Source organism: Crocodylus porosus, unplaced genomic scaffold (genome assembly GCF_001723895.1).
Source record: "Crocodylus porosus isolate Cpor-Errol unplaced genomic scaffold, CroPor_comp1, whole genome shotgun sequence".
Classification (NCBI taxonomy): domain Eukaryota; kingdom Metazoa; phylum Chordata; order Crocodylia; family Crocodylidae; genus Crocodylus; species Crocodylus porosus.
This window is the reverse complement of record NW_017728927.1, coordinates 7,759,889-7,781,640: the sequence shown is the minus strand read 5'-3', so window position 1 is coordinate 7,781,640 and position 21,752 is coordinate 7,759,889. Positions and strand designations below refer to the sequence as shown.

General features: G+C 44.5%; 1 protein-coding gene across 1 annotated transcript in view; it reads left to right on the top strand.

Annotated features, from left to right (window-relative positions):
- LMF1 (lipase maturation factor 1) overlaps nt 1–21,752 on the top strand; it is a 293,630-nt gene that overhangs the window by 62,613 nt on the left and 209,265 nt on the right. Inside the window, exon 6 of the mRNA XM_019542136.1 lies at nt 12,916–13,064. Coding sequence (XP_019397681.1) covers nt 12,916–13,064 — 149 coding nt within the window. The remainder of the gene's footprint in view (nt 1–12,915; nt 13,065–21,752) is intronic.

The following is a 21,752-nucleotide window of genomic DNA, read 5'->3' as shown; positions in this document are numbered from 1 at the left end:
CCATTATTTGCTACAAGCCCATCCTGCCCTTTCCCATAGAAGTCACTGTATTTTCTGGCTGCAAGCCCTGTGGGGGAGGCTCGGGAGGAATGTGGCCTCCCTCCTCTCCCCTCGCCTGGCCCCTGCCCCGGCCCAGGGCATGTAGCCCGTAGACGTGGGAGGGAAGGGATGGACCTGCTAGTGACTCAGTGTTTGCCAGGTGTTTGGGTACCCCCATCAGCTCACCCAGGGATGCCCATGCAGCAGTGCCACTCCCAGCCCCACCAGCATGGTGTAGGGCAGAGCAGCATGGTCAGGGGGCAGTGGTAGCAGTGGGATCCCGGGGAGCCTCTTTCCCTAGAGACCTGAGGGACCTGCTGGAGGTTGGGTAAAATGGCTCTGTGAGCCAGATCTGGCCTGCGAGCCGTATTTTGCTCCCCGTCTTCATTCTCCATACGTTGTTTTGTACGTGGCACGTGGCATTGGAAGCTGACAAGGGTGACGGCTCAGGTTTCGCTCTCCTCTTGTCTGTAAAGCCCGACCATTTGGCTGAGGCAGCCACTGCCTAGTATTGGGGCTCTGTAAGCATGGGCAGGCCTCAATGTCTTCCAGCAGGGAATGAATCAAAACTGTCCTTTAGCTTATTTCCTGCAGCGTGTGGCCGCATCCTGGCTAGGGTCCTTCTGGGATGCCTTTGCCTGCTGTTGTTGTGCATTTGTAGAAGAAAGGCCTTTGCAAGGTGGGGAGTCTTGCGTCCTGCCTGGCAAGTGGTACGATAGTGTCATGTCCTCGGTTTAGGAGGTCCACAGCCAAGGTGATCCATCCCGTTATCCTTTTTGCTGGAGCGGAGGGAGAAGAGGTCACGGGGATGGCTGGAGCCTGGGAGGAGCACCAGGCGATGCACCCAGGACTGAGTCAGGATCTGTTTAGACTTTCAAGTAGATCAGCTATTTCTTTTCACTACGTCTCATTCACCCTTCTGAAATGCCAGCAAATAGATAGCAGCATGTGAACCCAGCCGGCGCATACAGTCCTTGCTCATTTATGTTATCCTCATGCCCCTGGTTCTTTAAACCAGCCTCTTGTGCCTGCCCTTAACCTAAACCGTGAGCACTTTGAGCCCGGAACCGTGCCTTTGCTGCGTGGTTGTGCGAAAGGACTTCTGGGTTGTGTCAGGGAAGCAAGAAACGCCTGTTAGATGGGGGAAACTGAGGCACGGAGCACATTAAATGACATCCCAAGGGGCATACTTTGTGGGGAGGGCCCAGGCTAGTTAGCGAACTGTAATAGGACCGGCTTTCAGGAGGCCACAAAGAGCGGGGACGCCTCTCTGTTAAAATTAGCGGCACTTTCATTGAGCTATCCGATGGCCAGGCTGAGAGGCGCTGATGCCCACGAGTTCCCGCTCACCGAGAGGAAATTATTTTAGTTTCTGCAAGGCAGTAATTAAATGCCGCATACGCCGATCCCTCAAATTGACAGCCGCCCACAGAGCTAAAAACAGGAAATCCATTAACTTCCCTATTTAAAAAATAAAATAAAAATTTTCCCAACTGATTCCACTGTCACTTAAAGTTCTGCATGGAAAGAGGACTAATTTAATGCTGCATTAACTCGGCAGTGTTGCCCTTCTTCTACCTAAGTAGTTTCTAATGAGTACCCTGGAGAGCACTTGGAAGCTTTTAAAAGTTTCTATGCTAAATTTTTTCTTTCTTTCTTTTTTACCATGTGGTTTAGACTTGAAGAAGGAAAAGTTATTGATAATGTTCTTCAAATCTTTCGGCGACACGGAGACCCATTTTGTTGGCTACGAAACCCTTGAATCCTGCCAGGGGGTTATCTCTCAGTAAACCAGAGAAATCTGGAACGTCGGCAATCAGGAGACGTTTCAGAAAACTAATAAGCAATGAAGAGTGACTGGAAAACGTAGTTTTTATCAGAGGCTCCTGTGTCCAGACAATTATAGCACGTCCTAGTTGCAACTGGGGACATAACTCTAGGGTTTTAGTACTAACCTCCTCTGAATGTGGTATCCAGGCCAGGTCTGTGTTTATCCATCTATGGATCAGTTTTCACAGCTGGGAAATGGGAAGAATGAAACGCATCTCTCTTGGGGAGGCAAGGAGCTGAAAGACGTGCTGTACCTCATTTATGTTAGTAAATTGTCTTGTGGTTCTTAGGCGAAGTACTCGATAGAGTAGCAGGGCACGCAACGTGTTTCCTCTTAATTGCCCTTTCCCCACCGCTATAGGGGAGTCTCGTCTTTTGTTTTTTCCTTCTCTCTTAGGTTCAAGGGATGCCCCTCTCTTTGGTTGTTCCACATTAGAAAATAAAAGCGGTACGCTTTGTGGCTAAAGTGTTCTTGTTGCTCTTTCATGTTTCCGGAAGTCTCGAAGAGTTGAGAACTTTCTCCTTTACATCGAGGGGAGAGGAAGAGTTACGGCTCGGGCAGGCCTGGCACTTTTGAACACAGACCAAATTCAGGCCGCGTTGAAAGAATGCCCTGTCTCGCTTGTGTGGGAGGGATGAGAAGCGCAGTACACTAGATGCATGGAGATGCAAGGTTAACCATCCCTCAGATGGGTCCAGGGTTTAATCCGCGTGTGTGGCCATCTGCTGTACTTGGGGGATATCAGCATCAGGATACGTATGCAAGGGGCACCCCTCAACTTCAAAGGAAAAGAACCACCGAGCTCAGTGCAGCACACTTTTGTGTTGCAAAAAACGCATTTGAGTTAAATGCTGTGATAGTCATGACCTGGGATCCTCGTTTTCTCTGATTTAAAAACAAAAATCCCCAAATTTCGGATTCAAAAAAGTAACCCAAAATCCACATTTTTCTATGATAAAAATGAAAGATATAAAGATAGATAAATATTTATCTATCTATCTATCTATCTATCTATAGAGAGAGATATAGAGATATATTTATATCTCTATATCTATAGACATGTCTATAAATATAGGTATATAGATACATCTCTCTATATATATCTGTATCTATATCTCTATTTCTATAGATATGTCTATAGATATAGAGATATTGATATATTTCTATATATCTGTATTTCTATATACGTCTATGGATATAGATATATCTATATATCTGTAACTATATCTATATATGTCTATAGATATAGATATGTCTATATTAGTGGTGTTTCATTTTAATCACAGAAAAATGTGGATTTGGGGTTCAATTTTTTTAACCAAAAATTGAAGATTTTTTTTTTTAATCAGAGAAAACCAGGCTCCCTGGTCATTACGCTGGATCTAGGTTTGTGAAGTAGGAGGTTCACCCTGCGTGATCACTAAATAAGACTTTCAATTCATGATGCTTCCCCAAAAGCTAGAGGGATGCTCAGGAGGTTTGGGGCAGATCCTGGGGCATTTTTTAGCATGCTTCCTCCCACTCCCTCCCCCCCCTTTTTTTTTTTTTGAGATCATCTATGGGAGCAGGGATCTGCTGTTTCCTGTTGGTGCCAAGGGGAATGCTTTCCGCTGGGAGCCCTGGGAGGTTGTTTGAACTGATGCCGTGACTTGAAAGCCTTGGTACTTTTGTCCAATTCTGTATTTGGACAATGCTGGTTGGAAAGTTTAATGAAATCCTGAGTGAACCGTTATCCTTGTACTGGGGGCTGAGGCAGAGAGAAATGGTTATGTTTTAGGAACAGTGGGATGCTGGGAGAAAGGAAGGGTTAAAACATGGCAACGTGTTGTAAGCAAAATTGTTGTGGACACCGAGGTGAAGCGATTCACCTAACTCTGACTGCTTTTCAGGTATTTCCTTTTGTTCCACCTGCTGTTCACTCCTGTCCTTCCAACCTAATTTGGCTTGCTCGCTCACTAGTCGTGTAACAGCACAGGGCCCCGGAGCACCTTGGTTTAACCTGTTCAAATGAATGCAACAGCTAACAAATATATCAGAGTGCACCTTTGCCCAGGACCGATGTGGTCTTTTGCTTTCGTCGGAGAGTGTTTTGCCCCCTGTCTGATAAGATGCTGAACGACAATAATCAAGTATTAAAATGTGGGGTTGTCTTAAAAATCTTTTAAACCACAAAAAAGAATGGAAACAATTTGTGGTGTCTTAAATTTGGGGGTGTCTTGAATTGTTTTCGAACAACAAAAAGTAACAGAAACATTTGAGGGTGTCTTAACAATGTTGTAGGGTCTTAACAATTTTTGTTAGACAACAAAAATAATGGAAACATTTGGGGGCATCTTAATTTTGGGGGTGTCTTACCATTTTTTTCAACAACAACAAATAGCAAAAACACTTAGGGTGTCTTAAATTTGGGAGGGTCTTCATTTTTTTGAAACCACAAAAAGTAATAAACATTTGGGGGGTGTCTTAACTATTTTGGGAGTGCCTTAGCAATTTTTTCAACAACAAAAATAACGGAAACATTTAGGAGTGTCTTAACACATTTGGGGGTGTCAACATTATTTTTTTTTAAACAGCAAAAGATAACAGAAATGTTTCCGTTGGTGTTGCTAGTTTTTTTTCCCCCCCAACGGCTCCTCAGTACGGCGTCTGGAGTTTGGCCCGTGTATAAAAGACAGATAATACACAAAAAAATCAGTAGATGATCTGGGCATCGTACAGGAGTGTCCCGTATTGTCCAGCTAATCATGTGCTTGCACTCTTCGTAGCAAGGGTAGCAGCTGAAAGGAGAAAGGGAAGCAGAGATATAGGAAGCAACCCGGGAGGGTCACTGGAAGAGGCCGAGGGAGAGCACGGATAGACCCGTGCCAGCCTCCTTAGAGCCCCCAGCCTCCCTGCTAGGCAGTCGCTTAACCATGCCGAAATAATTGCCCTCATTTCAGTGCATCTACCTGGGCCGGTAAGCAATACGTGTTTGCAGCCGGGGGCCCTGATTCAGAACGCATTGTACTCATGATTAGCACGATATGTTTTATTTTTGACAGGTGTCATAACTATGTAACTCAAATGCTATCAAAATAAATTTTCAGGGGAGACGGGAGAGAGTGGCTCGGCATCAGTTAATTTAATCTCACTGGAAGTCAATCCGATGTTATATATCTTTTACTTTGGCTGCCAGCGACTGTAACGTATAGCGCAGCTGTTTTCTGATGAAGACGGCCTGGCCCACAGCTTCTGTGCATGCCGGTTGAAAAGGAGAAAGGTAAAGAGGATGAGCATGCAGTATAGGAGCCCGTATACAAAACACGCATATGCACCTGTTCATAAATGTATCCCTGAAAGCTTGCAAAGAAGTTTTCCAACTGTTTGAGTTGGTCTAATAAAAGATTTCAGATTTACCCAAAGGACCTTGATTGCCTACGTTCATAAATTGTGTCCGTGTGTGTGTATACATAGGTTCAGGACTATGCAGAAGTTTGTGGGTGTCTGCTCTTGCCTACAGAGAAGGAAAGAGGGAGAATAGAAACAAACTCTTTATTAATCCTATTGATATTTGGGAGTGGGGGGATCCAAAATATTTCCTAAACTGTTCACTGAAAAAGGAAAATTCCCCCTTAATTTTAACCAGGATGATTATTTCTGCTTTTCAGAAGCTGAAATGAAAATTATGAATAACTTGAAAACATTCATTTAGGTTCTAAAATTTTCGACAAAAGGTAAAAATTGCCAACAAGTTTTGTACCAGTTTTTGTTGTTGGTGTGTGGAGGGGAAATAATGTCTCTTTGGTTTTTCCTGCAGAAGTCAAAAGATTACACAAGGATCGGGAAGTCTTCTGTTGTGCTGGGCTCTGTCCGAGCCCAACTTATGTTGCACAGATGAGCTATAGTCCCTGCCCTAGCCAACTTAATTTCTTAGGATGCTTCCCAGCGTTATGATAAGGACAAATTGTTTAAAACATAATAATTTATTAAATGTCTCTGTTTAAAAAAAAAAAAAAAAGCAAAACCATTCTGGTCAGATTTTTGTATTCAATCCCTAGCCTCATCTTCTGCACATGTGTGCAAACACCCACCCACCTCCTGCTTTTGGTAAAGAAGGTAAGGGATGCTTTATCAGATCAGAGCGGGATTTTTTTTCTCCTCAACTCCATCTTCTTCTCCCACCCTCATTCCTCCCCCCAGGTCTTTTCCACGCCATCAGACCTGTCTTTCTCTGTGTGAAATGAGTTAAGTACAAGGAGAAACTGAAGATCCTGATTCCAAAAAATGCCTGGGTAATTTTCAGAAGTCCTTTGAGGCTCACGAGTACCAATAACTGCTGTTTTTCTCGTCAGAGATTTATTGGTAAATAACCAATACAACGCTGAAAACTGGAAGCCTCGATGATATAATACCATGTCATCTATATGCCATTAGAAATAATTCCCTCTATAGGGAGTCTTAATGATACCGTTTCGGATCTTTCTGGAGACCATTCGTGCCAAACTGACTTTTTATTCAGCGAGTATCAGTAATGTTTTCTACAGTGGATCTGACGTTCCTGCCAAAATATATAGTCTTTCATGAAAAATGCTGTTAGCGTTGCACATGTCCTGGCATTAAGCGGTTCTTATTTCAAGTCACAAATGTTTTTTAGTTCTGCAGCTCTGCTAGAGCGAGCTAAATTTCCTAGCAGAGGGTTATTACATAGGGATGAACAGTTGTACATAATTTTTGTGGGGGGCGGAGGGGGAGCATTTGTATCAGAAAGCAGAAAAAGCAAAAGCAGGAAGGAGCAAAACCCCTTGATGCTTTATTCCCGCTCCCCAGTTTCCCTCCCATCCCCACATAGGTCATTGTGATAGTGCTAAACTATTTATTTTGCTGCATTAAATGAGGAGCATGTAGCCACCGTTTTGAACGCGTGTAAGGCAAGTGCAGTCACTGCAATCTGTGGCGCTGGCAGCTCGTTTTATTCCATTTTTTAAAGTTTGGATCCGTCCCCTGCCGTGCTGAGGAGATAACAATGCCGCTCATTGTGCGAGCTCTGCAGCTGCTGAAATTTGACTAGATCCAACCGCAGAAAACAGGAGCAGGTGGGTCACCGCTGCGACCCTTTCGTTCCCAGCAGTATCACTATGCACTGGGGCCCTGAGGGGCCCGTGGGCCGAGGTGACACCGAAGTTTTAGTCCTAACGTGGAAAACAAAACGACAAGGAGATGTTGGCTCCTGGTTTGGGTTTCGTCGGTAAGAGACCCCAAATGTTTCTGACTGTTGCAGGATTCATGGCATTTCTTGTCACTTGTTGAAACCGAATAAGCTTAGGCAAGTCTGGATGTCTTTCCAAAGCCATCAGGCCTGCAGAGTATTAATTTACATGATGAATTAGCGTTATTAATGGCTGACAGCTTTATTTTCTCCACCCCACCCCCGCCAGTATGCCATTTAGTGGGGGCTATCTCATTTTTACTGTGATGCCACGGGCAGCACGTAAATATTCATTTAAAAAATGTTTTAATTGGGTTTGGCGTTTAATCTGCAAACTTGATGTTTCCCTACGGAAACAACTGGGTCATTTTCTTTGATTACTTGTGTAACAGCAGGGCTTTCATCGCACTCATCTATTTTCAATTCTCAAAGGGGCAGAAAGGATTCAAATACCTGACCCTCCTTGTAACTCAGTGAGAGATGAGCATTTAACTGCCGTAAACACCTTGGCACATCTGCACGGGAGCTACGGCCCCGGCGTTAGCCTCAAGTACTCACAATCGTTCCCTGTCTTGTTACAAAGGAGATGATAAAAAACATTTTGCTTTAGGTATTCAGTACTTCCCATGGGTTCCCGGCTTGGAGGTTGTCAATTGACTGTTTTCCTGTAAGCACCATGGACTGCACCAGGTACATGTACCGACTTTGTTGGTCATGGAAAGGAAGTTTGCAGACAACGCTTAATCTCTGAATATAGCAACATCCATCTCTAGACAAAAGAAGTCAGTAGTTGTTTAGCAACAGCCTCAGATCTTCATAAAATGGCAAATGAATCGGGCCCTGTCTGATGGAGGCTTTTCCAAGGTAGGTGGAGGAGAACAACTGCTCATAACGTCAGCAGTTGGGAGAAATGGAAGCCATTTGCGAGACTGCTGTTGATGGATCTCATAATCTTGGTCTCTGTTATCAGTTTACAGTAAGTGAGTTTGAGAAGGAGCAGGGCCTCCCCCCTTTTACATGCCTCTGTATTTCCAGTTTGGGTTTGGAGATATGAAAGAGCATGCTCATTGTTTGGAAGATCTGCAGGGCTTAGCTCATGATGTTCAAAAGTGAAGAATGACGTGCACAATGCTCAGCTAAGGCTGCCATCCTGTAGAGAGGGCAGCACAAAGGGGGGGGGGGGGTTTCAGTAGGGGGGTCAACCCAAGACCTACAGTTCAGATGTTCATACTTGATTTGCCTCCCCCCTCCTTTCTCCCTGCAAAGTTTGAGTTGTTTGGATTTGGGGTTTTAAGCCTGACGACATTTCTTAGTTTTAAAGTGAAGCTTGAATAAAGAAAGTGATGTGGATGCAGAAGGGAAATGAAAGAGGAGGTAAGTACAGACAGTCAAAAACTGCGAGGCTGAATTGATTCAATCTTTGCAGGTTAGTTTAAGCTGCAGAAACTGGACCAATCAGCAAGTGAACAGACATTCACTTTAGATTCCTGAAATGCAGCCATGTGCCTGCAGTGGCCTAGGCCAGAAGCTGGGGGGCGCTAGAGCATGCCTCCCTGCTGGGTTGGAGCAGACTGCTTGGGCCAAGGATACCCTGTGAATGGGCATTTGCAGGGGAGGTGCAGAGCATCCTGGGATGCTGGAGGACTGTGAGGTGACTTGGATCTGGGACAGAAGTTCCATAAACCGATTTAACCTAAATCAGTTCAGTCTGATACTGCATCCATCTCGGTTTATCTCAATTAAGTTTCAGCCATTTTGAAAGCAGCTTATGGTCACTGAACTTCTGTTGGGTTACAGATTCCAACCGGTTTCTGATCACGTATACTGGTTTATGTGTAATGTCTGTCCCTAGCCAGGGAGGCTCACAGGGGACAGGCAGGAATCCAGGCAGACTATGGACAAGGGGAATGAATCTCCTAAGACAGGGAAGGATTGAATGGTGATCTAGTTCCAGGGAAGACCAGGTGATGGCAATTTCTCCTATTTGGCAGGTGGCCCAGGGCGAACGTGGTGCAAAGTTGGATGGGAGTATGTGAAAGCAGAGTCAAGGATGAAGGGAGGGGAATGGTAAAGCTTCCACCAGGAGTGTGAAGGGGACAGGACACCTTATTTAAATCAGGATAAGAGGGTACAAAGAAGAGTTGAGACATGGTTGGATAGCAGAACAAGGACCAGGATCATACGCACGTGCTTTATAGCGCTTAATCACCTGCAGAAGCAGCCTGGCACAGTGGGGGCGTTGAATGGACATGGGAGCAGTCTGGAACTTTTCAAGTGTTGCTGAACGGTGGACACGACACCTGTGGGGTCCTTTGGCGGTCGAGAAGGAAGACCTGTGCTCACATGACCAACAGCAGGTATTGTGTGTGTCACGATGGGGGCTGCTAATAAGTTAGGCTATAAATGAGGGTATGTATATACCCACTCCCCCTTTCATCCTTGCCTCTGATTTCACTTACTCCCATCCAGTTTTGCACCTCATTTGCCCTGGGCCACCTGCCAAATAGGAGAGAAATGTGGGTCTTAATGACTGTTTCTCAGCTGTAACTCAGCCCTGCTCTGAAGCGACTCTGCTTCCTATCCGACCATGGGCAATCCCGTAGGGCACCAATGCTGCATCCGTCCTAGTGGGTGCAGGTCCGTTGGAGCCGAATGTATTTTTGCTGCGACCTGGACAGCTTCTGAAATGGAGCTGACCACAGCTTTGTCCTTGGCTGCCCTTGCAGTTAACTCGTGGTCCCTGCCAGCTCAGCTGTGCCCGATGCCAGGGGCCGTTGTCCGCGGCGGGTAATTTAAGAGTTTTCTAACAGCTGGGGAGCATTGTTTACTCTGTTGCTCATCAATAAGAAGGTCCTTCTCTCCAGTTGCATGGCTGAACCGTCCCCCTTTCCTGGCATGCTTCAGACTAGATTATACTGCTGGAATCGCACCCAGATGGCGGTGCCAGGATTCAAACTCGAGGCATTGGAACAAGAAGCCCAGGTGCAGCGGGCATTGATGCCGTTCTGGAGGCGAGCTACGTACCAAGAAGATCGGAGCGTCCTTTGTGTTTGGCTGTCTGTTTGTTGTAATATAGCATGATCTATGCAATGCATAAGAGACGCACAGCATTGAATCACTTGCTTGATTCAGTGCAACTTCCCATTGCATTTTAATAAGCAAATTAACCTTCCCTTCTATCCACCCGGATAAAATGCAGTGTTACCATGAGAAGGAAAACACACATCCATATCTAAAGCCCATTTAGCAATGTAAAGGCTTTTGCCCTCTTACCCACAGATCCAGCATGTATAGTATATGTCTGCGAGGGAACGTGGTGATTAACATATGAAAACGCTGATAACAGTAGGATTTTTGTGCAGGCAGAGGCTAACGAGATATACTACCATTTTGGTGCCAGTTAGACCCATAACTGCTATTTGTTGCTGGGTTTAGTAACAATTAACCTTTCACATTCTGCATTAGCCATTGCTTTTATGGTGCAGCTGCTTTTATAACAATATACTTTGCTTCTCTCAACAGAAGCACTAATTTTGGCAGTCGAGTGTCTGTCCCCGAAACCACAGGATATAAAGAAATGGAATAGAGATTCTTAATAATTTATTCTCAGCGCAACATTTTTTTTTAAAGCCATTAAGTTTAAATTTAAAGGATGCTTTGCTTGTTAGAAATAAAAATGAGATTTCCGCTGTTTTTTGTTAATGTTTCTTTTAAACATATTTAACATGTGTGTTCTCTTCTGTGCTGTCTTGCCAAATCATGCATTCTGGCTGTGCTTGGTAATTGGTACCTCACCAGAGCTGGAAATAACGAACTGACTTAAAATCACAGATGCCTTATTTACCTGCTTGACCAAAGATGAAGGAAAAAAGTTGGGTTAATGATTATGGACCCCAACATCTGCTTACACTGGTTTAAATCCAGAAAAATCCCTTTTCCCTGCTTTTTTCCAAAGCATTATCACGTCCGGGTAACTCAGTGGTATTTGGTACTGTATCTGCTTTCTTGAGATGCTTCTCACTGGCGTGCTGGGCCATTTTCTCGTAACAGTGTTCTAGCACTCTCACGTGGTACAGATGTTATCCAAGTGTTTTTCTGGCTTGGCTATTTTGTACATGGCGGTACGGTAGTGAGGGCCAGACACAACCATGGGCAAACCAGGTGGCCGTTCAGGGCCCAGACAGAAAGGAGACCCAAAGATGTGTTGGTTGTTGTTATGATGATGATGATGGTGATGATGATGAAGAGGGGCCCAATACTAAAAGTTCGCCCCGGGCTGCCAGGACTTTAGGTACGGTGCTGATGGTAGTGTAGAATGGGCATGGAAAGACTTGTGAATGACAGATATATCTGAGTTGGGGTAAAATTAGGGTGGCAGATTAATTAGGCTTTTGCTTCAGTTTGTTGCGTTGAATAATGTAGCAATGGTCTGACATTGCCTGTCCAAACCTAACTTATGTCCTGGTTCTTTAATGAATCATCATTTTAGTGTTCGTACCATGTGCTTTGTTGGGGGAAGAAAATGCAAAGCCCAGACTTGCGCGAAGGAGGCTCTACTTGCTCTTCTCTAGTGTAGTCAAGAGCTTGGGTTATAACATAGTTACAAGGCTGGGTTTTGGCCTTAGTTATCCTGGGGTAAATCTAGAGCAATTCCAGCAAGTCCAGTAGCGTATAAAGCAAATGTGAGGGGTGAAGAGGACCCTGAGCCTTTTTTCAGAGAGCAGTGTTTGAGGACAGCTTTCCCAGGTCATTCAAAAGCATAAGTGTTTGCACAACTGTTGGCTCAGGCTTAGTGGGATTTCTGCTCATCCTCTCTTAACAGGGAGGGACTGGGTACATTTGGCATCCTTTGTGCATGAAAGGTGGGGGTACGCTCTGTCTCAGGACCAAGGTGCTTTCCTTCTGCATGATGCGGGGGGAAAGCAGGCTCTCTTCTTCCAGCCTTGTCAACTGAGCATTTCAAAGGTTTTGGGACAGTGTTTAGAAACCTCTGGATTCCTGACTCAGGGCTTGCCCACGCAGCTATTACAAACACGACAACCTGATTAGCACCCACGGGCGCTAGACTTTGAACCAGCGTTGAGGACATGGACTTTATGCTCGCTTGCGAAGCCGAGGCCGTTCTTATCCCTGGTTGTCGGGAAACCAGACTGGTTTAGCAGTTGGCCGAGACAACTGTCATAACTTGCTTGCTGCCCTCTTTCTTTCCCCGTTCTCAGCGAAATCGGGACCGTGTATTCTGTAGCTTTGTACTGTGACCCGGTCTGTTTGAAAACTAAAGAGGTAAATCATGAAAGGGGATACTTGTGGGGGGCAGGGGTTGCCTCTTCATGCCAGTTGCAATAGTTGTGAAATCCTCTTTCCTTGTGGCGGTACGAAAAAAATAACTTGCTTGCGGTGTGAAAAACCCAAAGCAAGCAGCTGAAGTGCTAGGTTCAGCCACTGAAGGAAAACGGTGAAACCAAATCCCTGAAAAGCACTCACAGCACTAACATAAACCAATGTGGAAAATATGTGAACAGTGATTTCCCCCCCACCCCCAATCTCTCTCAGTTAATGTCTGATGTTACAAGTAGACAAGGTGCTTTGGGTAAAGCTGATATCTTGTCTTAGACCAACTCAAATTATGTTGCAGGTAGCAGTCGTCTGCAGCAAACTTTCAGATCGGCGTGTTAAATTCCCATGCCTCTTTAACCATTTTAATTGTATGTCACACATTCGATCGGAGCTCGGTTTCATTAAGTCCTAGCATCATTATGTTCTGCTTCTTATACATGTATAAATCTTTGGAGGATAATATGCAGGCGTGCTACAGCAAATAATTTCTTTCTTTTTTTGTGTGTATGTGGTCACTCTTCAGGATGGGAATCTCAGCTCCTGGAAACAGGGTTTTTGGGAATATTCCTGTGCCCTCTCTGGACTCTGTCTCGATTGCCCGAGCACACTCCGCCTTCCAAAATCGTCATCTGGGGATTTCGATGGCTTATTTTCAGAATCATGCTTGGAGCGGTAAGTGGAATTTTAAGCAGTTGTGTCGCAAAAGAAGCTTATGGCTTTACGTTTTATTAGAGAGGTTAATTCCTAACGCTTAATCCCAGCAGAAAACCCATTTGTTTCCAATAGCCACTATAATATATATATATTTTTTTACATTCCCTAGCTTAGATTTGTCTCTGGATCTGACGAAGAAGGAAGGAGGAAATATCCGGTGTTTTGTTTCACCGAGTCTTTCTGTTCCTTGCTATTGATTTGTATGAACGAATAAAGGACCAATAAAGGGTCAATATTTTGCCCATATCACAAATTAAATTGGAAGAAAAAAAGCTTTGACTTGAAAGGTTTAGGCCTTAAAGATACGATCGAGTGAACGTTGAGGTTCATGGGCATTGTGGTTTAGTAGCCTGGAGGGTGGGAATCCAGACGGTAAGTCCCAAATTCTTTGCCTACCTTAGTAGTTACTTTTGCTCCCCCATGCTAGTAATCATTTCATCGCTGTCAGAGATCCAAAGGGAGATCCAAAGAAACATGGAAGAAAAAGGGAAGAGAAGAAGAATAATAATAGCAACAATAATAGCAATAATAATAATATAATAGTAGTAATAATAGTAATAGTGATGATATGCTGCTCTCGCTCTTATTATCAGTGTTATGATTGCTGTTGCTTCTGTTAGTAGCATTATTATTAGTGCTACTAATAATAATAACAATAACTACAGCACTAAGAATAAGAATAATAGACTGAGCCCAAGAAGGAAATTCAGGATCCACGTATTTGTTCAGATTATAAAAGAATCTCACCCCTCCTCTCCTAAACTCAAGTGTGACCAAGTCTGTAATTAAAATTTGGCCAGTAGAAAGTCATTAAGCTTCTTATCCTCTGATTTAAATAAACCTGAGGTCAGCTGTGTTTGCTTTTCGGCCTGATGTTTTGTAAGAAGTATAGCCATTTTAGTAGCAGTGGGTTGCATGACTGGCACGCTGCGTTGGCTTCTGCTTGGGGCACTTACGTTGGATGTTTGCGTGGCTAAATGAGATTTTCTAGCTTGGGGCTTTTCAACCCTTTTAGACTTGAGGCACCTCTTAGTAGACTTCAGACACCCCTTAGAAAATGCCTGCTCTTAGTTTTCACTTGTTTTTTGACTCCAGAAAAATCCTGAAGCAATTCTTCTATTGCAAAGAACTTGGAAAGGCCACAACAGGGCAGAATATTTTTTTTTAACACTGTGGATTGCTGTGTGAAATCTTTTTTGGATTTGTCTCGTGAATCATGTTTGTCCACTTGTGATCACATGGCCTGGATCTGTGTCACGTTTGAAAGGATGTCAGGGTGCCCCAGGATGCTCTGGCACCCTGGTTGAGAATCAGTGTCCTAGCTTACAACATTGCAGCAGACTTGGTTGAAAAGAAGTTGCATGCTTTGCGCGCGTTTGTGCACGCTGCGACTGATTGATCAGACTTCGCTATATACTTATTTCTTTCTTTCCCTAGTGTGTTCTTGTGCAATGCTACTGAATTTCATGCATTTTTTTGCACGCCAGGGAAGACGGATTTTGGCAATCTGTTGACTTGAATCCAAATGCATACTGAGAAGGGTGACACAGATGAGCGTAAGGATTCAAAGGTTTGAGTCGTGCTTGTCATTTCTCTGAAGTGCTGTAAAACCCCTGGTTGAAATTTTACCGTAGAAACGTAAACGCCGTTGAGTATGCAGTATGATTTCTGCTTTGTGAAATCAATCTGTGTATAGTAGCATAGAGTGGGACCGTATTAAAAGATGGATCAAAATAGACATTGGCTCAGCAGGCAACCTCTGTGCAGCTTTCAAGTCTACCTTATCTCACAACTAGAGGCGGCTTGATGTGTGTGTAATCTCCACTGTGCTTTAAAGGATGGAAACTTGGGCTTTTGAGAGAGCTGGCTTTTGTAGATGGAAAGCTTTTGAAGTTTTATTTGGCACTGCCTGAGATCAGAGGGCAAGACAGCTTGTGTAAGGAGCTCTGTGCTGGCTTGAACAAAGATTGTCAGTACGTCTGCGACAAAGAAGACATTCTGGCCAGGGTGGGGATAGGTAGATAGATGAAAAAGTGATTGCAGCCTCGCAAGATCCACCCCGGGGAGCCTTCCTGTTGGTGATAGATGGGGGGAAAAGTGTTGTTAGAAAGATGACTAGCAAAGATGGCCGATAGATAAGGGCCAATTTCTCCTCCTTCCTCTCCCGGTACTTAAAACACCCAGGCTAGTTGTGGGCTCAGAGCTCGATCTCCGTGGAGCTGCACCTCACCTCCCTGAAGCTCGTGCAGGCTAGATTTGGTGTCCCCAGTGTCGGTGCCCATCAGCTGGTTGTGCCAGACCACTTGTGCCTCTCCTTAAATCAAAAGCAGCGCAGACAGAAGTTACAAAAGACTCTGTTTTGAAACGTCTTCATCTGACTCCTCTTGCAATGAGGGGTCAGATTTTCACTCGATCTGCCATTTTTGCACATCTGTGCGTTTGTGTTTGGTCACGGCTCTTGCCCACTTTCTGTGGCCAGGTGGGGTGAAAATCGTCGCTTCTGTCTGCACCCAGCAGAGCAGCCTCATTGGCAGGTAGGCTGATTAGCCCCTTCCCCACACCAATCAGTACAGTTGCTCAGCAGCACTAATTGACCAGGCATTGCACCACGGCAGCTGCTTCTGATGCAGGAGGGAGCCAGCCTGGATCGTCGTAGCCTGTGGATGGGGCTTGGTATCTTGCAGACCTGGCTGGAGTCGCAGGTAAGAGAGGGTTGCGGGGTAATTTGTAACACTTGCAGCATAACAGGTTTTGTACAAAGGTTTCAGTTTGGCTTGACTCAATCCCAGTGACTTCCAGCCACCAGAGACAGTGACCCTTGCTTCAGCAGAGCTGTTCCCTGTCCTTTTTGGGACACAAACTTGAAGCAAGTTGCAAAATGAAACAGTAGTATAGTGACATCTGTTCCACCCCAAAACTTACTCTAACCCATACAAATCATGGTGGGTTTTCAAGTAGGGGGAAGAGCAAAGAGGCACGATACTGCTCTGAAGGTTTCTTAAATGGGTGGTAATCAGCTTTGTTCTCAGGAGACAGACCATGGCTTGCATTCTTGCTTTGCTTTCCATAAGCTTTTAATAAAAAATCTTCTGAGCCTGAAGTCAGTCCTGTGGCATCCTGCTGAGAAAATTCCTATGTAAAGAAGCCCTTGGCACCAGCCAGTTTGCAGGTCAGCCACTTGGTGCAAATTGCTCTGAGTTTGGGAGGAAAAACAAATCATTTCTTAAATTTCTATCAGTTTACCTATGGACATTGGGACGTCGTTTCCTACTAAAACTGAAGCGATCCCAAGTGGTGATTTTTCTGTCGCTGGCATCCAGGACTGCCAGGAATGCAGAAATGGCCATCAAATCAGTTAAATATGTGAAGGGAAATTGGACTCCTTTGTCTGTGTAATGAGACGCTAGACATCTGAAGTAGCCAGAAAGCAAACCTAATGGACATGCGTACATTGGCGTGAGCTTGCCAATTCAGACCTTTGAATCCAGCTTGGGATTTTTCTTTCCAAGAAACAAATATGCCTCTCCCTGTTGCTGGGCATGCCATTCACTTGCTAGCTCTGTTGAAGAAGCAGGTGTGAAAACCATCACCTCCTCTCTAAGGCTGCCATTCCAGCCAACAGCTCTCTTCCACAAAACACAGCAGCTTTTCTGTTTTGCATGAGGCTGGATGACTCCATCCTGGTCAAGCAAGAAGCAGAACAATTTTCCATCCCTCCAACAAGCCTGAAGGCATCTTCATGGATGTTCTTAAAACAAACGCACTCAAATTATCCTCTGTTAATTATTTTGTCCCTAATGTACTTAGGGGCTCTGGTGGACCCACCACGCTTGGTGGTTCTGGAGGTCTGGAAAGTGCCAAAATACCTTGGGCTAGTTTTGCTTAGAGCCACCGTTTTTAGTCCTTTCTTGTTGACAGGCCGTGCATCACGGTGACCTTCCTTTCGGCCAAAGAGGGTTGGACTTGGTTCCCTTTGACGAACGCCATTACTGGGCTAAGCATGTTACTCAAGAGATATCTAACATCCCTCTTCTTAGTATGAGCCCCCTGAAATATTTCCATTGACTTCCTGCCCCAAATGTGTGCTCATGATCTTCTTACCCCTACATCACAGAGTACCACATCAGCCCTTCAGAGCCTGTTATATTATTGCATCGGCTCTCTGCAGCTGTATCACCAGTATTGCTGGGATGGGACTGAAAGCCATGTCCTAAAAATGCAATTCTTTAAAGCCAGCTTGTAACCAGCGGTATTGAATAGCTGTTTCCCTTGTTTTAAGGGTCTTTGAACCTAGGCTTAATTTAAAACAAATAAAGCCATACTTTCCCCACTAGGCCAGAAGCTGCCGTAGTGATGGGCTGTTTCGGGTCACATCAGGCACATCACATACCCTTACAAAGAGAGAGTAAGACAGAGAACAAGAAACTGGGTAGCCTGTTCTCAGTGATGACAGAAGAAGGAGCAATGGGCTCAAGTTGCAGCAAGGGAAGTTGAGGTTGGATATTAGGGAAAACTTTCTCACTAGGAGGGTAGTAAAGCACTGGAGCAGGTTAACTGGAGCAGTTGTGGAGTCTCCATCCTTGGAGGTTTTGAAGACCTGGCTAGACAAAGCCTTGTCTGGGATGATGTAGTTGGGGCTGGTCCTGCTTGGAGCAGGGGGCTGGACTAGATGTGATGACCTGAGGTCCCTGGCAACCCAAATTCTCTATGATTTCGCCTTTGGCTACACAGGTACCATTGGTTCTATGCCTCTTAGGTAGATGAAGATTACCATGAGGCTGGTCAACATATTTCTGTCATAATTTATTTTGCAAAGGGTCTTTTTTTTTAAATGTTATATGTATGTTTCTTTGGGATACTGAAAACCAGCATTTTCCCAGTGCTTGCATCTAAAAAGTTGAATGTTTCCAAGGGCCTGGTTGCCTTGCTAATGACTTTAGAACCACCTGATTTTAAAAAGTAAAATGTTAGTGTAGATTATCACTATTGGGACCCACAGTCTTCCCTCAGCCAAAACTCCCCGTAAAGTCGCTCGGACCTTAGAGCGAGGCCTACTGAACCCAGGTCCATGCTTACACACGCCTTCCATAATTAGTAAAATCTGGGAGAAAAGGTTTGAACCACCTGCTGCAAAAGATGGCTATGGCCATATAAAACCCCATGATGTCCCTTTTGCTGCTTCATTACTAATATTGTATTGCATGTTGGCTGCATGTAGTAGTTCCAAAGCTGACTGGAAGATTTTGGTGCCCACGCTGGGATTTTCAAAGGAGCCTGTGGCAGTTTGATGACCAAGTTCCCTTGACGTGGAAGCTGTATTTAGGACCTGCCGTTAACTTCTTTGTGAATGCGCGGCTCAACCCCCCAGCTGCCTTTGAGGAGCCTAGATTCAAAAGGGCTGGCTGGCTGTGTCTCAGATGGGGGATTCGGAGAAGTTCAAAGCCGCTCTCAGGATTAAATATGGTCTCTAGAACTGGAGTATGGTTTTTACAGTAGTTTCAGGTATTTTAAGCAACCACATGGGAAATAGGGTTGAAGGCTCCCAATCCATGCAAGTTTTATGGCAATTTAAATTTCCTGTGCTCTCTTTTATAATCGCAGAATGATAACTATTTCAGTGGCCGGGCAGCATGGTTTACCCATTAGTCTTCCATGAGCAGGCAGGGTCTCCACTATTAATGTTTCCTACGTGCAGGAACTTGTGCTGGCAGAGCCTTCATGAGACTCTTTGGGCTCCATGCAGCTGCCCCATGACATCAAACGTCCTTATCTCATGGCATGCCGGATATCTTCCGCCAGGTCAGTCCACTACATTGCAGGAGTAGTCCCAGAAATAGTTGTTCTTTTCATTGGTATGGTGCAGCTGGTATGTTTTCATTGCTTTTTGGCTGTGTTGCTAGTGTTTTCTTGCTACAGGGAATCTCATGGTGACTCTATTTACGTGCGTGTATATAAATGTGTATGTAGATATGTGTGTGTGTGTGTATATTATATGTACACACATATAGACATATATATAAATATATACATATATCTGCATGTATATATGTGTACACACACATATAGACATGTATAAATATATACTTATATCTGTATGTATACACATGCATAGGTATATACACATTTGTATGTATATGTATGTATACACACATACATGTATATGTTTTATATATATACATGCACACCTATATGCACATCTACATACACGCACAGATATGCACACATAAATAGATATGGATGTATTTATATATATTATGTATGTGTAATAAAGGCCCCTCCAGCCATTGCTGCACATTGGGAAGTAATATTTTCCTTATAGTGGAGGATTCTTTTGGAAAATCAAAATCCTTCTCAGGAAAAAGTGTTTCCGTTGCAGCACAGAGAGACTGAGCATAAACTCAAAGGGGCCAGGAAGACTCTTGGGCTTGGCTTGGTGGAACTCCATGCGAGAGCCTGGAATCCCAGAATTGCAGCATGCTTGGTGTACATACCTTCTTTCTAGCCACACTCCTGTTTTTAGCTCCGTGGTATCAGAAGGTTTCCCCTATCCAGGAGGTGTTCTCCACCTCCTGGTGAAAGGTCGTGGAAAGTGGCTTTCGGTCGACACGTCATTGTGAAGAATGATGATGATTGTGAGGAAGGGGAAGTGCTGAGAAGGCTCTCACACAACCTTGCCACCATTTCCTGCAAAAGGCTTACATGCTAAAATGGCTATAACTGTGTGATGGTTAGTGCCCTGCACACACTCACATGTGTGCATGAGTCTATGATGATCTCCCGAGGTCCCTTCCAGCCCTTATGTCTATGAAGTCTATGAAATCTATGAAATTTACTGCCTGTGTACCCTGTTGCTGTATTTTAGCTGACTATAAGCTGTAGTGTTTCGGAAGATTTGCTTCGCTTTTTAGATGTAAGGCCATAAAAGGATTGATAGCAGAGAAACTTACCCTGGGAGAAATATCCCAGTAGAAATTCACTCCATGAAAGCCTCCGAATAGTGGCTTGTGAGCAGCCCCCAGCTCCCTTCCTCCTCTTCACTAGTTTTTTTTTTTATTTTGCTGGAGAGATGTTTCTGCTCAGCCCTGGAATAGGCCCTGTTACATACGCTTATGTATTCCGGGTGCCAAGAATATAAGCAAATGTTCAGTCTGTGAGAGACTCGCTGCGGAGGAGCTTCCTGTGGTTTCGAACCCTTCCAAGGCCAATCTTGGTACAAGTCTTAAAACTTTTGAGAGTTGCAGTCTTTGAAGAAGTGTGCGTGTTTCCCTGCCACTGCCATTATATGCTGAGTGTGAACCATGAACCTGGCACTGTGCAGTACATGCATGTGAAGATGGTGCGTAATGTAATTGCACGTCAGTCTAAAGGACAGATGCTTTTTTTTCTCAGCGGTGCTTAGAAAATGCACCCTTCTCAATTTGAACGGTTCTTTACATGGTCCTTACTGCATCTCCCTATTGTCTCTGGTATTGATGCTTTCACGATGCAGTCACATAACATGGTTTTGCATTACTGGTTTTTCAAAATGTTTATTACCAAGTTTTTTTTCCTGATTTTTCCTTTTGAAAGGGGAACCTGGTTCTGTTTGTGCTTTTGCTCTTCCCTGAACGGCGTAATATATTCAGCGTTCAGAGACACGTTTGCTGTAACACTTAATGGAAAACGCCATGCATTTTAAAAGGCCTTTTTTATTGTTGAGTTATCTCTGTGCTATTTCTCATTGTTATCTGGAGAGTAATAACTCTCCAGTTATTTTTAGAGAGAGCTCTCAGCAAAATAGATGTTGCCCCTAGAGTCATTTTCTATGTCTTGGTTGTTGATATAAGTAGCAGGCATCTTCGAGGGAAAGATGGAAAGGTCATTAAAAGAGGGAACTAATCCAAGCAAGTGGAAATCAGTGATTGATGATACCTTTAGCATTTCGGTGCCCAAACACATGTACGTTTCCTTCTTGGCTGGGATAATGAGGCTGACAGGCCCTGTAATGGAAGTTTAATGCGTGAAACCAAAGTTTCCTCTTAGACCACATGTGCACCTGTTTGAATGCAATCTTTGATTTCTGCACTAATCCAGGCAGGAGCTGAAACATATGCACAAACGTGGAATGAAAGGAGCTTTCCCAGGGGTGGGATTGGAGGAGATTACATGTTACAAAAAATAAAAGTTAGAATTTCCTCTCTGGTTATGCAGATATTCCTCTTACTGACTGATATAACATGTCATCTTCCAAACAAACAGCGTTCCCTCTGGCAGGCTGAGTATTTCTCATCTCGTGATGGATTTCGGATGCGTCATAAGAAGCGTAGGGGGCTTTTTTTTAAACAACCATGTGTATTCGCATCTGTTCCATGAAGCTGGGGTGGGGGATCCTGGCTGAGAGGTGTTTCCTTTTCTACTGTGGGCAAGGGCCTGTGGTTGTGTGGCGTGAGCCATCATGAGGAACACCTGTGAGAAATGTAATAGTTGGGTTCAGACCCTGAGTGTTCATACTTACAGGACAGTTAATGGGCTGGGATGAGTGCATGAGAAGGAGGTTGCTTTGCCGGTGGGGTGGTCGGTCGTCAGCTTGCAGCCGATAGCTCTACAGAGAGCCCTGAAGAGGAGGGAAGAGCTGAGGCGGCAACCCCCCTTTCTATTCCTGCAGGG